Source organism: Acinonyx jubatus, chromosome X (assembly GCF_027475565.1).
Source record: "Acinonyx jubatus isolate Ajub_Pintada_27869175 chromosome X, VMU_Ajub_asm_v1.0, whole genome shotgun sequence".
Lineage (NCBI taxonomy): Eukaryota > Metazoa > Chordata > Mammalia > Carnivora > Felidae > Acinonyx > Acinonyx jubatus.
Genome location: NC_069389.1, coordinates 85,630,593 through 85,644,095, shown reverse-complemented (window position 1 = coordinate 85,644,095; position 13,503 = coordinate 85,630,593). Strand labels below are relative to the sequence as shown.

Below are 13,503 nucleotides of genomic sequence, written 5' to 3'. Positions count from 1 at the left end.
GTATGACTACCAATACTGGGCCCATGCCATGTCATTATCTGCCTAACCAAACCTGGCTTTTTGCACAGCTCACTTCTCAGGGAAGCCAGTCTTACCTTAGTTAAGGAATAAATGCTACCAAAGGCAATCATCAACATGGTCAAAGAGATCTGGGAGGCTCTTGACTGTTCTAAATATACATTAGAAGATCTCAACAGCAAGAAGGACAATGTAAAATAGAGGAAAGAGTCCCAGATTAGGCATCAGAAGAATGGTCTCTAGTTACCTGATCCAAGACTCAACTATAGACTGGGAACAACAGCACGCACCCTGCCTGTGCAAGTGTTCTACAAACTCACTCAGGATGATGTAAATATCTGGTGTTATGAGCATGGCCATAATTGAAAATGCTACTAATAAATTGGAAATGTGCTACATCTTTAAAAGGCATAAAACCAGTTAATAAATGAAAGAAGACAACAGGTTCCACTTTAAGAACACTTGATGTAACGAAAATCCCATGTATGTGGCCAGGGTGAGCTCAATATCCTTTTTCAAGGTACCAGTGAAATCAGATAACTTGGATGGCAGAGGAGACATTCTGCTTTCATTGCTCTCTGTCCTCAACATGGGAGTGGAAAACTATGCTTATAAGCATGATCTCACAAGACTAACTTTAAGGAGGGTCATCAGCCATGTAAGACAAATGGGCCACAGTGGCCACCCTTTTCCTTTTGTTGTGGGGACTGAAGGAGAATTGCTACAGAAAGATGGGGAGGGTTGAGCCAACTCATAAACTGGAAGGAGAGTCCTTTGGCTCTTGCTATAATGGTAGAATTATAGGACACATTAGTACAGGAGAGATGCAATGATGACTAGATAAAGAAGAGATCATCTATTGCCAAAACATTGTCAGAATTGGGGTACATGGCCGGCTTAGTACAGGAGAGATGCAATGAAGACTAGATAAAGAAAAGATCATCTATTGCCAAAACATTGTCAGAATTGGGGTGCATGGCCGGCTCAGTCAGTAGAGCATGCAACTCTTGATCTTAAGGTCATGAGTTCAAACCCCCATTGGGCATTTAGCCTACTTAAAACTTAAAAAAAAAAAAAACATTGTCAGAGTTGAATTGCAAATGTTTTTAAGCCTTGTAAAGATCTCTTCACCTAGAGAAAGTTAACAGTTTAAAATCACTGGGTACTAGGGGTGCCTGGGTGGCTCAGTCCATTGAGCATCCAACTCTTGATTTTGGCTCAGGTCATAATCCCAGGGTCATGGGATAGAGCCCTGTGTCGGGCTCTGTGCTGAGTGTGGAGCCTGCTTAAGTTTCTCTCTCTCTCTCACTCTCTCTCTCTCTCTCTGCTCCTCTTTCCAGCTGGTGCACGTACTCTCTCTCTAAAATATAATTAATTACTTAAATAAATAAATAAATAAATAAATAAATAAATAAATAAAATCACTGGGTACTAAAGATTTTTCCTTTGTGCATTTTACTGCTTGGGTACTTCCTATGGAAAGCAAAAAATGTCCATGTGGACTTTGTTTTGGGCACTGATCAGAAAGTAGGATTTCATTCCAGTTATTATGTCTAGTCCTGCATCAAAATCAATCAGACAGGTTTTCTCTTAGGAGAATAGCTTCCACCACTTGGATTTGACATTCTTTTTCCTACAGGGCCATGATACTAGGAATAGGCCACCTTACTTGCAAACATTTTACAGGTTTTCTCTAAAGGGAGACAATTCACTTAGCTTATTGACCTTTTTTTTCCTAGACAGCAGGTGGTAACCTAACAGCTGATAATTAGTTCCAAGGAAATCTATCATAGTTCATCTTCCAATGGTATGGTGCTTTAATGTCATAGGGGGTAGAAATCATAGGAATTATTTTCTTTCATTCAAGGCATAACTGTCTTTAATAATCAAGTAACTCCACAAAGCAGTGGATTATGAGTTAATAAATATTACCCAGACTAGAAGTTTGACTTTCTGCTTGCTCCTGGAAAACAACTAATACTACCTGGTGCCTGAACACTTGGAGGTGGACTCATAAATATCCTGGCAATTACATATTCACACCAAGGAACCATACATGATGCAGTACTTGGGCAATGAAAGTTTTGAATAAAGTATAAGATTTAAGTATTCCCCTAAAGCAAATTCTTCACCACAGTGAGCTGTTAATTCTGAGGTTTCTGGGATGTCACTGATCACCTCAGGCAAGCTATCTACAAGGAAGAAAGTGAAGTACAACAAATGATATACCTACCAATTGGTGAAAATTTCCTTCTGTATGTAAACCACAGACGAGCACTTATATCAGACAACAGCTTAGATTTTTCTGAAATTAAATGTGAAATTAAAATTAAATCACCACATCCCATCTAAAGATATCTGCCTTTGATTTCTGAGCCAGCAGGAAACTCATTTTCAAATAAACCACTCAATTCCATTGTTATGGGGCTAGGGAAGTTCATAGAAAACCCAATATCACCTTAGCCAAGTAATTTCAGCATTCCCTTTCACCTATGTTTTCACCAGTACTACTGGCCAGGTGGTTCCTGTCTCCTACTCACTGAGCTCCATGGCCCTGGCAGGTACTAACACTGGGGTCAGTGGCCAAAAGACAAGGGATAAGAAAAGCAAGGATAACCCACTAACAAGGCAACCAGCCCCTGCCTGAAATGATGATAGTTGGTTGGATCTCTCATCAGTACCCAGTGTCCATTATCTAAAACTAGGGGTGTGTATGTGTGGGGGTGTGGGGGGTGTACACATGTATGTGTGCATGCATGTATGTTTAACTAAAAAGGAAGATCCACAATAAGTAAATTAAGTGTGTAAAAATATACAACACCACCCAGTGCAGCTGGCATTTGTAATCTAATGGATAAATTAGACACCAACACTTTGGTGTCTTTATTCAAAGCATTTTGTGCATCTTATGACATAAATTTACTTCAATGACCACATATACAGCGGCTTTCACGTGTCCATCTGTATAGAAGTTAGAGCCATTGCACTTTAAGAGAAGAAAAGAAAATTTGATTTTAGCCAATAATTTCTGTTTTCTCTCCTGCCTTTCCTTTGAACAAACCAGAAAGTTGAATGGTCTGAATTCTCCCTGCCCTTCACGTCCCCAGTGCCTACTGCATTATGGGCAGCAGATGTACACTGGTTAAGAGTAAAACTTCTGGAGTCATATTCTGCCTGGGTTGGAGCCCTGACTCTGTTCCTTGCCAACTGTGTGGCCTTGTCACATAATCTCTCTGAGCTTCAGTTTTCTTATCCTTAAAATAGGGAGAATAAGAGCACCTACATCATAGAGTTGTGAGTATTCTGCAAGATAATGCATGGAAAGTGTTTAGATGGTACAGTATGCGGTAAGCCTGTGATACATGTTAGCTGTTTTTATATACTTCCTCTCTCAAATGTTCACACCACTCACTCCTTCCTCTGATATTCTCTAGGCCTTTCAGCTTTCCTCTATGCTAGAAAGGCTGGGGGTAGTTGTATGGACACTTTAACCATAAGTGCACTTTGAAAGGTATTTCCCAACTTAACATTTGGATATGGCCATATTTGACAAGCTGGGGACTCCTGTTATCATGGAATACAGAACTAGAAGAGATCCTTTCCAGTATTCCTCATTTTAAGTACCTGAGAAGGAAGTTAAGATCCAGAAAGAGAAAGTGACTTATCTAAGGTAGGGGAAGAGTCTGTATACAAAATGTCTCCGAACTGCTAACCCTCAACTCTCTCCACTGTTCAGGATTCTCCAATCCAGAGGATGAAGCCAGACACGGGGTGGAGCCAGAAGATGCTAACTTCCCCTCCTGCCTTGTGATCAGGTCCTTCCTATTTCTTCCTCTATGCTAGGGCCTTCAAAGAGCATCTCTCCTCAGACAGACAGACAGCTGACTCTCTCCAAGCTCAGGCTTTATCAGGGTGCTGGGCTGCTGGCAGTTTTAGGTTAAAAGATCTTCCCTGGGGTGCCTGGGTGGCTCAGTCGATTGAGCATCCGACTTCACCTCAGGTCATGATCTTGTGGTTCTTGAGTTTGAGCCTCGTGTCAGGATCTGTGCTGGCAGCTCAGAGCCTGGAGCCTGCTTTGGATTCTGTGTCTCCCTCTCTCTCTGCCCCTCTTCCACTCATGTTCTGTCTCTCTCTCAAAAATAAATAAACATTAAAAAACTTTTTTAAATAAAAAACAAAAGGTCTTCCCCAATCTGTAAGTATATGAGGGTAAGGAAGAAATATTCAAGCCTCTTTTCCATCTAGCTGCTGTGGCTAAAAGTTCTATACAAAATCAGAATAAACTGAGACGGTGCTACAGTCAGCAAAAGATTTACCCCTACAAGACTTCTTAGTGTCTGACGTGGTTTATGACAGCCCTGGGCTGATTAGAGGTCCCCTGGGTGGCAGCGTCTTTCATCTAGATAGAAAAGGACACAAGGGGAATGAGAAGTATGTAGCCCAGGCATTACAGTCTAAAACTGGTTAGTGATACCACGAGTGGGTCCATGGTTTTTGAAAGTCAAGGCTTATGGAATTCAGGGGTGCTCCTTTAAAGAAAAGAATAAAAATATATATATGACCCTTTCAAATTGCACAAACACCTATGATCATGTGAACATGCTGCTAGGGACTCTCAGGGCCTCGGAAGGGACCTGTGCAAGCAAGGAGTCTGCGGCTTGACCTCCTCTGGCTGCAAGGTATGTCTGCCTACAAGTGGCATGAACAGTTACCAAAATCACACTCCACCAACCCCACAAGGAAAAATGGATAGGACCTTAACCTCAGGCACCCACCTCATTTAGGTTCTCACAGACAAATGCTACCAAACCTTACCCGTTTTAAGGAGATGCTGTTTCCCCAAGATCCATACCAGCTCATCCGTATCTGGAAATTCTTCTAGGTAGTCAGCAAAAATAGTAATCTGGTTTTCATATTTGGATAAAACTGAAAGAAAAGGAAAGAAACTTAAGCAAAATGTAACAGAGGGGGTTTGCTTCTGTGGTTTTGCTGGTTATTACCTTTGTCCTGAAGGTGAAAGATCATTGGCTTGAATCGAATGGAGGCAAATCCTTGTCTTGGAGGAACAAAGATACTCACAAAGCCTCAAATCCTTTAGTAGAGGGATTTACATTTGACCACCTATTTTCACCTTCCTTTTCTCATGGTCCCATTTGGCACCATCTCCAAATATTTAGTTCAGGCTCATTTCAAAACCTTTTCGTCATGGGGTATTCTTTGTAAACAGCCACTTATCTAGCTTCTCCAAGCAAAAGTGGATCAAGGTGATACAATAATACCTAATACTTGCATATCCAACTCCTGTCCACATTACAGGGAATATTATGAGGTTTCTAGTGGCTGGAGGCATTGGAAGGGGCTGTGACAAACTCCAAAGATTACAAAACTGTGAAAATGTAGTATTTTAGCTGGAAGACCAGCGGTTTTAACAGTACTTTTGTTTGCCATCTTATTCACATATGACTTCTGCAAAGAAGAATCTTGAAGCTGATGATAACTATAACTTGTTCTTGGGATTCACAAATGACCATGCTTATCTCTCAAGATAAAGTAACTGAATAACATATAATTAAACCTTGTAAGTTCACAGGCCAGACTCTCAGAACTTAGAACCATGTAATGTGAGATGAGGTAAAATTCACTTTTGTACCACCTGTGGGGAAAGAGTCTGCTCAAAGAGTTAAGACTGACTTATGAGAGGGTCCTAATCTCAAAAGTTCTCTTTAAGTGACTTCATGAGAGAAATAATATCATAAGTGGTAAACAAGTTTCCAAGATAACCCACAAAAACCTATTTTAACCTGCAACCAGGAAATCAAATTGATGGTATATTTCATCGTGTATATGGTGCTGTGTCTATGAGAAAACACACTTCAAGTTCAAAGCTAATACATCCAACACATGCCTTCTCACCTGAGCTCTTGGAGGCTCCCCAGCCCCTATGGGGAAGGGAGCTCAGAGAGAGTAGGTACAAGCACCTGCAGGGACTCTCCCACAGCAGTGCCCGAAAGCCCTAAGGGAATAATTTTCCTGTAAAAATGGCATTGTGAGATATGTTTAACTCACTTGAAAGGACAAATTGTTCTCTTTTGGCTTTGTTTTCTAAGGCAGGAGCATGCTGTTTTCATAGAAATAAATGTTCCTAAATATAAATGAGTCCTCTTTGATCATGAAAACAGGTTAACCTGCTCTCACTGCTTGGTTGGAGGATGACATTATGCTGTGTATCATTTGTATAAACTGAAGTTATAATTTGTGTGAAGTTATAATTTTAGAAACACAGCTACCCAGTAGTTCAAGAAATACTGCATTTCTTGAGATGTATTACAGAAGTCCAATCTTTCAGGGATTTAAGTAGCTTTTCTCCTCAGGATGTTTTAATCATTAAGGTTATAGACTCGGCAGTCTTTCAAACCTAAAGAGGTAGAAATGAGACAGCCATTTTGTTCCCCGGTGAAAACTCATCACTGCTGAATATGCCAGAGAACCTGTGCCCTCTTAGCTTCTCTGTCACTGGCCTCAGCCCCTGGCCTAAGCCCAGGAAATACCAGGCTAAAAATGACCACCCAGGTCAGGCCATCCCCAGGAGGTGGTGGACTGAGGTGGTGTAAGTCACACTGTGTACCTTCCAACCCTACTCTCTACCCCTCACACGCAGAAGAAATCAGGTTAAAATGAACATCCAGTGGAGCCTAGAAACAGAGTCAGAAAATGAGGGGCTTGAGAGGGGCGTGGGAAAGGGGCAGCCTGTCTGGCATTCCCCTGGTAGGGGTGAGGAAGGGTGCATTGGGTGAATGTACAGCATGTATGCATATAAGCTTTGGGTCTTTTTTTTAGTACTGGCCAAGAAAAACCATTTCTCTATCGCCAACCCTGGCCAGCTGGTCAAATTAGTACAGCCCCTTAAAGCCTGTGAGAACTCCACTGCTTCATTTGGGATGGCCCTGACCAAAATGGTATCCAAAGAATTTTCCTCTTGCTCTTCAGCCCTTCTCAGGCCAGAAAGAAGGTCAAGATGGTCTCTGTTCTTCCCAATTCTCCTCTTAGAAGATGGACTCCAAGAATGCAGGGCTACAGCCAGCCCCAGTTGAAGCTACATGGATGAAACAAATGAAAGCCAGAACAGAAGTGAAGAGCAATAACATGGGGAGAGTGTATACAAGAGGATCCAGGGAGGAAAGAGGAATAGGTCTTCCACAAGGAGAACTCAGAGTCATGAAGAAGCAAACTGGGGCATCATTGAGGTGCAGAAGTGAAATCGCATTTCCAACAGAATCACTTCTGACTAACACAATCCTTTAAAAAAATTCATAAACTACTTTTATCTTGCCTTAAATGAACAAACATCAGCCCCATATGAGTTTACTGCCCCTTTCATCCTGTTTAAAGAGATAGGAGCTATACAGGCAGAGCTACAAAGACCACAGCTGGGCAGACCAAGAATTAGCTTCTACAAGGTCTGATGAACAACAGGCTTCACTCTGTTCCATTTTACTTTAATAATAATTTTTGCACTGAAGTCTCTGCTAGGTTGGCTTAGTGGTCAGCTAATAACTGAACAAAGACTTCCTTAAACTCTTGGAACCAGCAAGTCTCCCAGTCTTGGCCAAGAGGCTATGTGTACATGTTGGGACATGCCTTCAACATTCAGCCAGGTGGCTGATAACTCTGCCTTAGTCTTCCCTTGTGCAGAGCTTGAGATCAACCAGAGCAAAAGCTTAGAACCCTGTCAGCTCTTTCCTGAGCATGCACACAACACTGGGAATGCACACAGTCCTGAGCATGCATATAGTCTTCTAGATTCCCAGGGATATGCCCGAACTTTTCAAGCTCCAATGGACATATTACTCCCTAGGTTTTTCTTTTAAGCTTTCTGCATCAGGCATCTATGATCAGGCCTGATCTACTGCATCAGGCATCTATGAAGTTAATCAGTTGCCTCTAACGGTTTTCTTTTTTTAATTATTTTATTTTTAATTGAAGTATAGCTGACATACAATATTATCTTAATTCTAGGTGTACAACATAGCGATTTGACAACTTATATGTTACTCAATGGTCACTACAATCAGTGTAGTCACCATCTGGCACCATATAAAATTATTATAATATTAGTGACTACATTCCCTATGCTGTACTTTCAGTCCCCATGACATTTATTTTATAGCTGGAAGTTTGTACCTTCTTAATCCCCTTCACCTATTTTGCCCATCCCTCACCCTTTTCCCCTCTGGCAACCACCAGTTTGTTCTCTGTATTTTTAAGTCTGTTTCTGATTTGTTCACTTGTTTTGTTTTTTAGATTCCACATATAAGTGAAATCATATGGTATCTGTCTTTTTCTGGATGACTTATTTCACTTAACATAATACCTTCTAGGGATGCCTGGGTGGCTCAATCGGTTGATCATCTGACTTCAGCTGAGGTCATTGATCTCGCAGTCCATGAGTTCGAGCCCCGCACTGGGCTCTGTGCTGACAGCTCAGAACCTGGAACCTGCTTCGAATTCTGTGTCTCCCTCTCTCTCTGCCCCTCCCCTGCTCATGCTCTGTATGTCTGTCTGTCTCTCTCTCTCAAAAATAAACATTAAAAAAATAATACCTTCTAGATCCCTCCATGTTGTCACGAGTGGTAAGATTTTGTTCATTTTTATGGCTGAGTAATATTCCAGTGTGTGTGTGTGTGTGTGTGTGTGTGTGTGTGTGTGTGTGTGTGTGAGTATATCTCTCATCTTCTTTACCTTTTCATCTATTGATGGTCAGCTAGGTTGCTTCCATATCTTGGCTACTGTAAATAGTACTATAATAAACATAGGGGTGCATATATCTTTCTAAACACTGTTTGTGTTTTCTTCAGGTAAATACCCAGAAGTGGTATTACTGGATCATATGATATTTCTATTTTTAATTTTGTGAGGAACCTTCATACTGTTTTTCCTAGTGGCTGCACCTCTAACAGTTTTCCATAAAAGCCTCTGGGGAAAGGCTTTCTGTGGCTAACTTCCACGGTTCTGAAAAGGTTGACTCTGACCATTTCTGCCAGTGTTTTTCATTGCTCTTATAAATAGAATTTTCAGAGGTCCTCACTCTGCCATTTCTGCGATATCTTACTTTAATATTTTTTTCCAGTCATTGACTGTATTTTTAAAGGTTGGTTTTTATAAAATTGCAAGCAAATGAAAAAATGGCTTTGAACAACACATTTTCTGATAGGGCTTAACAGAGACACTTGTACCTGAAGGTTCCCAGATTCTGTGAGGCTTGTGTCCCACAAACAATACAAATTCTCTTAAGTGAAATCTGTCACAGAATCTCAGGGCCAGAAGGGGCCTGAGATACCACAGCATGTCTTCCTTGTAGGCCACCTGATTCTAAAGGCATGCCAGGATACTGCTGATTCCAGGACAGCCTTCTCAGCAATACATGCACATTTAACATAGTATCAAGTAACAGCTTCAAAAACAAGAAAATATCCATGGAAAACAGGTATGGTAAGGGTCGAATATTCATTAACATATTCATCCCATAAACTTTTACTGAGTACCTACTATGCACACAATGGATAAAACGTCACTGAGACGTAGCATCCATCCTCCAAAAGCTTTTAATCTAGTGGAGAGGACAGGTCTGAAAACAACTAATAGCAATAAGTATTATAATAAGGGAAAGCAGTTGTACAACATAGGGAATGTTGTCAATAATATTGTAATAATTTTGTATAATGACAGATGGTAACTAGCCCTACCAAGGTGATTATTTCATAACATATAAAAATGTCAAAATACTATGTTGTATACCTGAAACTAATATATTATTGTATGTCAATTCTAGTTCAGTTTTAAAAAGAAAGCGATGTGAGGGGCATCTGAGTGGCTCAGTTGGTTAAGCATCCAACTTCGGCTCAGGTCATGAACTTGCAGTTCGTGAGTTTGAGCCCTGGGACATACTCTGTACTGATAGCTCAGAGCCTGGAGCCTGCTTCATATTCTCTGTCTCCCTCTCTCTCTGTTCCTCCCCCACTCACATCCTGTTTCTCTCTGTCTCTCAAAAATAAATAAAGATTAAAAAAATTTTTAAAGAAAGCAATGTGGAAGGCAAGAAACGATTAATTCCAACTGGGGGTGAATGGGCCTTGCACAACCTAGAAAAGGTGGTATCAGAGCTGAGCCTTGATAGAAATAAGATATAAGTGGAAAGGGGGAAGGGAGAAATTCACTAAAAGGATTTGGCAAGCAACTGAGTGTGGGGTGGGGCTGGGGGGAGAGAGAGAGAGTCAGAGTTAAAAATACCTTCCAGTTTGTAAGTGTGAGTGATGAAATAAACGGTAGCAGAAAAACATGGTGCAGGGTAGGGAGATAAAGTTTGGTCTAGCCACAACATGTAGGACTCATGGGTTTGGTTGACAAAGGAAGGGTTTAAAAAAAAAAGTGAAGAGGGGCATGGTAGATGGCAGGTAGATAAGCAGAACCTAGGAAGGCAGGAGGAATTCAGGACAACAAAACTCAGCCTAAAATGTGCCTTCACCTCCTTCCTCCTGGGTCCACTTAGTGTTCTTGCCTTTCCAGCCTCTGCCCACCCATGCATGGACCCCACCCCATCTTCATTTCTCTTCCTCCCAGTGCCCTGCTTTTCTGACAATGAACAGCTTTGAAAATAGAGAACTGGACATCATTCCTCATTATTTCCATGGGGGATTTTCATGTCTCAAACTGAAAGGTTTCTTGAATGTATTCAGCAAGTCAAATCCTAGCAATGCTGGGTGGTCAAATAATGTGAAAGACATGCATCCTTTCTCTACAGACCAGTGAAAACTCTGATGCCCTTTATCATTTTAGACTTACCATATAGACTCTTAGCCGAAGGGTTATCATTCAGCTAGACTTTATGACTTTCTGAGATTCTATTTAACTGACTAGTACTGGTGGTGGTGTAGCATAGGAGGCTGCACCTGACCCATTGTAGGGCAAGTCAGCAAAGGGATAACCAGTCTGTTTGGCAAGGGACTATTGGTAAATGAGTGTTAAATGAAAGTACTCCTTACTTTTCAGCTAGAAAAATCAACCAGGCCATTGGTAGCTTGGCCCCACAAAACACAACACATCTTACAGAATTCAGTCACTTCATCTTACTGACACAATGATGGTAAGAATCAAACATAAGGCAAAATTGGACTCTTTGGTTTTCCTTTAAAGTGATTCTTTTGAAAAACTTATTGCCCTTTTAAGTATATTTTTGTTGTTGTTCTCACTTAAGGATAAATTATTGTCTGCTATCTGCTGACTGAAATGCATTCAGAAATATCCATGAGGAGGGGCACCTGGGTGGCTCAGTGGGTTAAGCGCCCAGCTCTTGGTTTCAGTTCTGGTCATGATCTCATGGTTTGTGGGTTTGAGTGCAGAGCCTGCTTGGCATTCTCTCTCTCTCTCTCTCTCTCTCTCTCTCTCTCTCTCTCTCTCTCCCCCTCCACAGCTCTCTTTCTCTCTCTTAAAATAAATAAATAAACTTAAAAAAAAAAAAGAGATATCCATGAAGAAATGGGATCCCATGCACAAACTGGTGAGGAAGGCAGGATCTACCTTACACATACATCACCTCTAAATTGCTGCCTCATTTTGCTTTTGATAAGGTAACTCTGCTCTTTTTGGAGAGATGCATTTTTTCAGAAGAAAAAGATGTCACTTTAAAAAAAAATTTTTTTAATGTTTATTTATTTTTGACAGAGAGAGAAACAGAGCATGAGCGGGGGAGGGGCATAGAGAGAGGGAGACACAGAATCCAAAGCAGGCTCCAGGCTCGGAGCTGTCAGCACAGAGCCCGATGCGGGGCTCAAATTCACAGACTGCAAGATCATGACCTGAGCCGAAGTTGGACACTCAACTGACTGAGCCACCCAGGTGCCCCAAGATGTCACTTTTATAAAGCTTATCTTTGTTTATAAGACATACAAAGAAGGTAGGACATTGGATGGATGGATGGATGGATGGATGGATGGATAAAAACATTTTATTGGTTTTATAATTCAAGACTTGAGGTAACTATCCCACAAGCTGAGGTAAGAATCACCTTGATTATTTATCAACAGGTTTTGTTGTGAAGAATCAAACTGTTAAGTGGGAAGTGTGGTTGTATTCACCAGGAGTACAGTTGCACATTAGTGCCACTGCCACATCATAGAGTGGGTCCAAAAAAGCCCCTGTGGCATTGTATCTTTGATTTTGGATGGTACCCAAGCTAAAAGAGAAGGAATACTCAAATACAGAGCTCATGATTCATGTAGGGAGCATGATATCATGACAGTATTTACCAAAATGAAGAGTGTATCAAATAATTTTGCTCTACATAAAAAATGTGGGGGGTTTTTGGCAGATGAAGAGAAGGAGGGATCACTCTTCACCCCTCTTAAAAACAGCCCTAGCCTAGGAAACCTAAAATGTAGTTTCTAATCCTACCCTGCCACTAACTAGCTATGGGACCTTTGAGAACTTACTGCACTTCTTTGGGCCTTAGACTCTCCATCTATAAAATGAGCAGCGTGTTTTTCAAACAGCACATCATAACTTATCAGTGGGCTTTGAAATCTATATAGTGGGTTGCAATCAGCATATTTAAAAAATGAAATTAAATAGGGGCACTTGAGGGGTGCCTGGGTGGCTCAGTTGTTTGAGCATTCGACTTCGGCTCAGGTCATGAGCTGGCAGTTCTTGAGTTTGAGCCCTGCATCAGGCTCTGTACTGACAGCTCAGAGCCTGGAGCCTGCTTCGAATTCTGTGTCTCCCTCTCTCTCTGCCCCTCCCCCACTCACACTCGGTCTCTCTCTCACTCAAAACTAAATAAACATTTAAAGAAATTTGAAATAGGGGCATTTGGGTGGCTCATTCAGTTAAACATCCGATTCTTGGTTTCAGCTCAGGTCATTATCTCACAGCTTGTGAGTTCAAGCCTGCATCGGGCTCTGTGCTGTCAGCAAGTTGCCTGCTTGGGATTCTCTCTCTTTCTCTCTCTCTCTCTCCCTCTCTCTCTGCCCCTCCCCTGCTCATTCTCTCAAAATAAATAAATACGCTTTAAAAAAGGAAATTAAATAGAACAGAAAATATTACAATATATCATACATAACAAGGATTAATATCATTTCACAAAACTTGTGTGTATATAAATTAGGTTGAAATATAAAATGTATTTCCCATTGTATTGTTGGATCAAAAAAGCTTGAAAGCCAGTGGTCTAACCTATATTGTCCATACAGTAGCCACTAGCTACATGCAGCTGCTTACATTTAAATGTATTCAAATTAAATACAACTAAAATTTAAGTTACTCAGTTGCACTAGCCACATTTCAAGCACTCAACAGCCACATGTGGCTACTGGCTACCATACTGGACAGCACAGCTATAGGATAGCTCCATCATCACAGCAAGTTCTATTGGGCAGACCTATCTTAACAACCTATTTATGGTTCAGTAGGAGGTAGAGATAGGGTGGGTTGTTA

General features: G+C 41.1%; 1 protein-coding gene across 1 annotated transcript in view; it reads right to left on the bottom strand.

Annotated features, from left to right (window-relative positions):
• Window positions 1–13,503, bottom strand: part of ATG4A (autophagy related 4A cysteine peptidase) — a 56,731-nt gene that overhangs the window by 17,130 nt on the left and 26,098 nt on the right. Inside the window, exons 2-3 of the mRNA XM_027054934.2 lie at window positions 4,834–4,944; window positions 2,252–2,323 (exon numbers count right to left, since the gene is read on the bottom strand). Of these exons, the coding sequence (XP_026910735.1) occupies window positions 2,252–2,323; window positions 4,834–4,944 (183 nt within the window). The remainder of the gene's footprint in view (window positions 1–2,251; window positions 2,324–4,833; window positions 4,945–13,503) is intronic.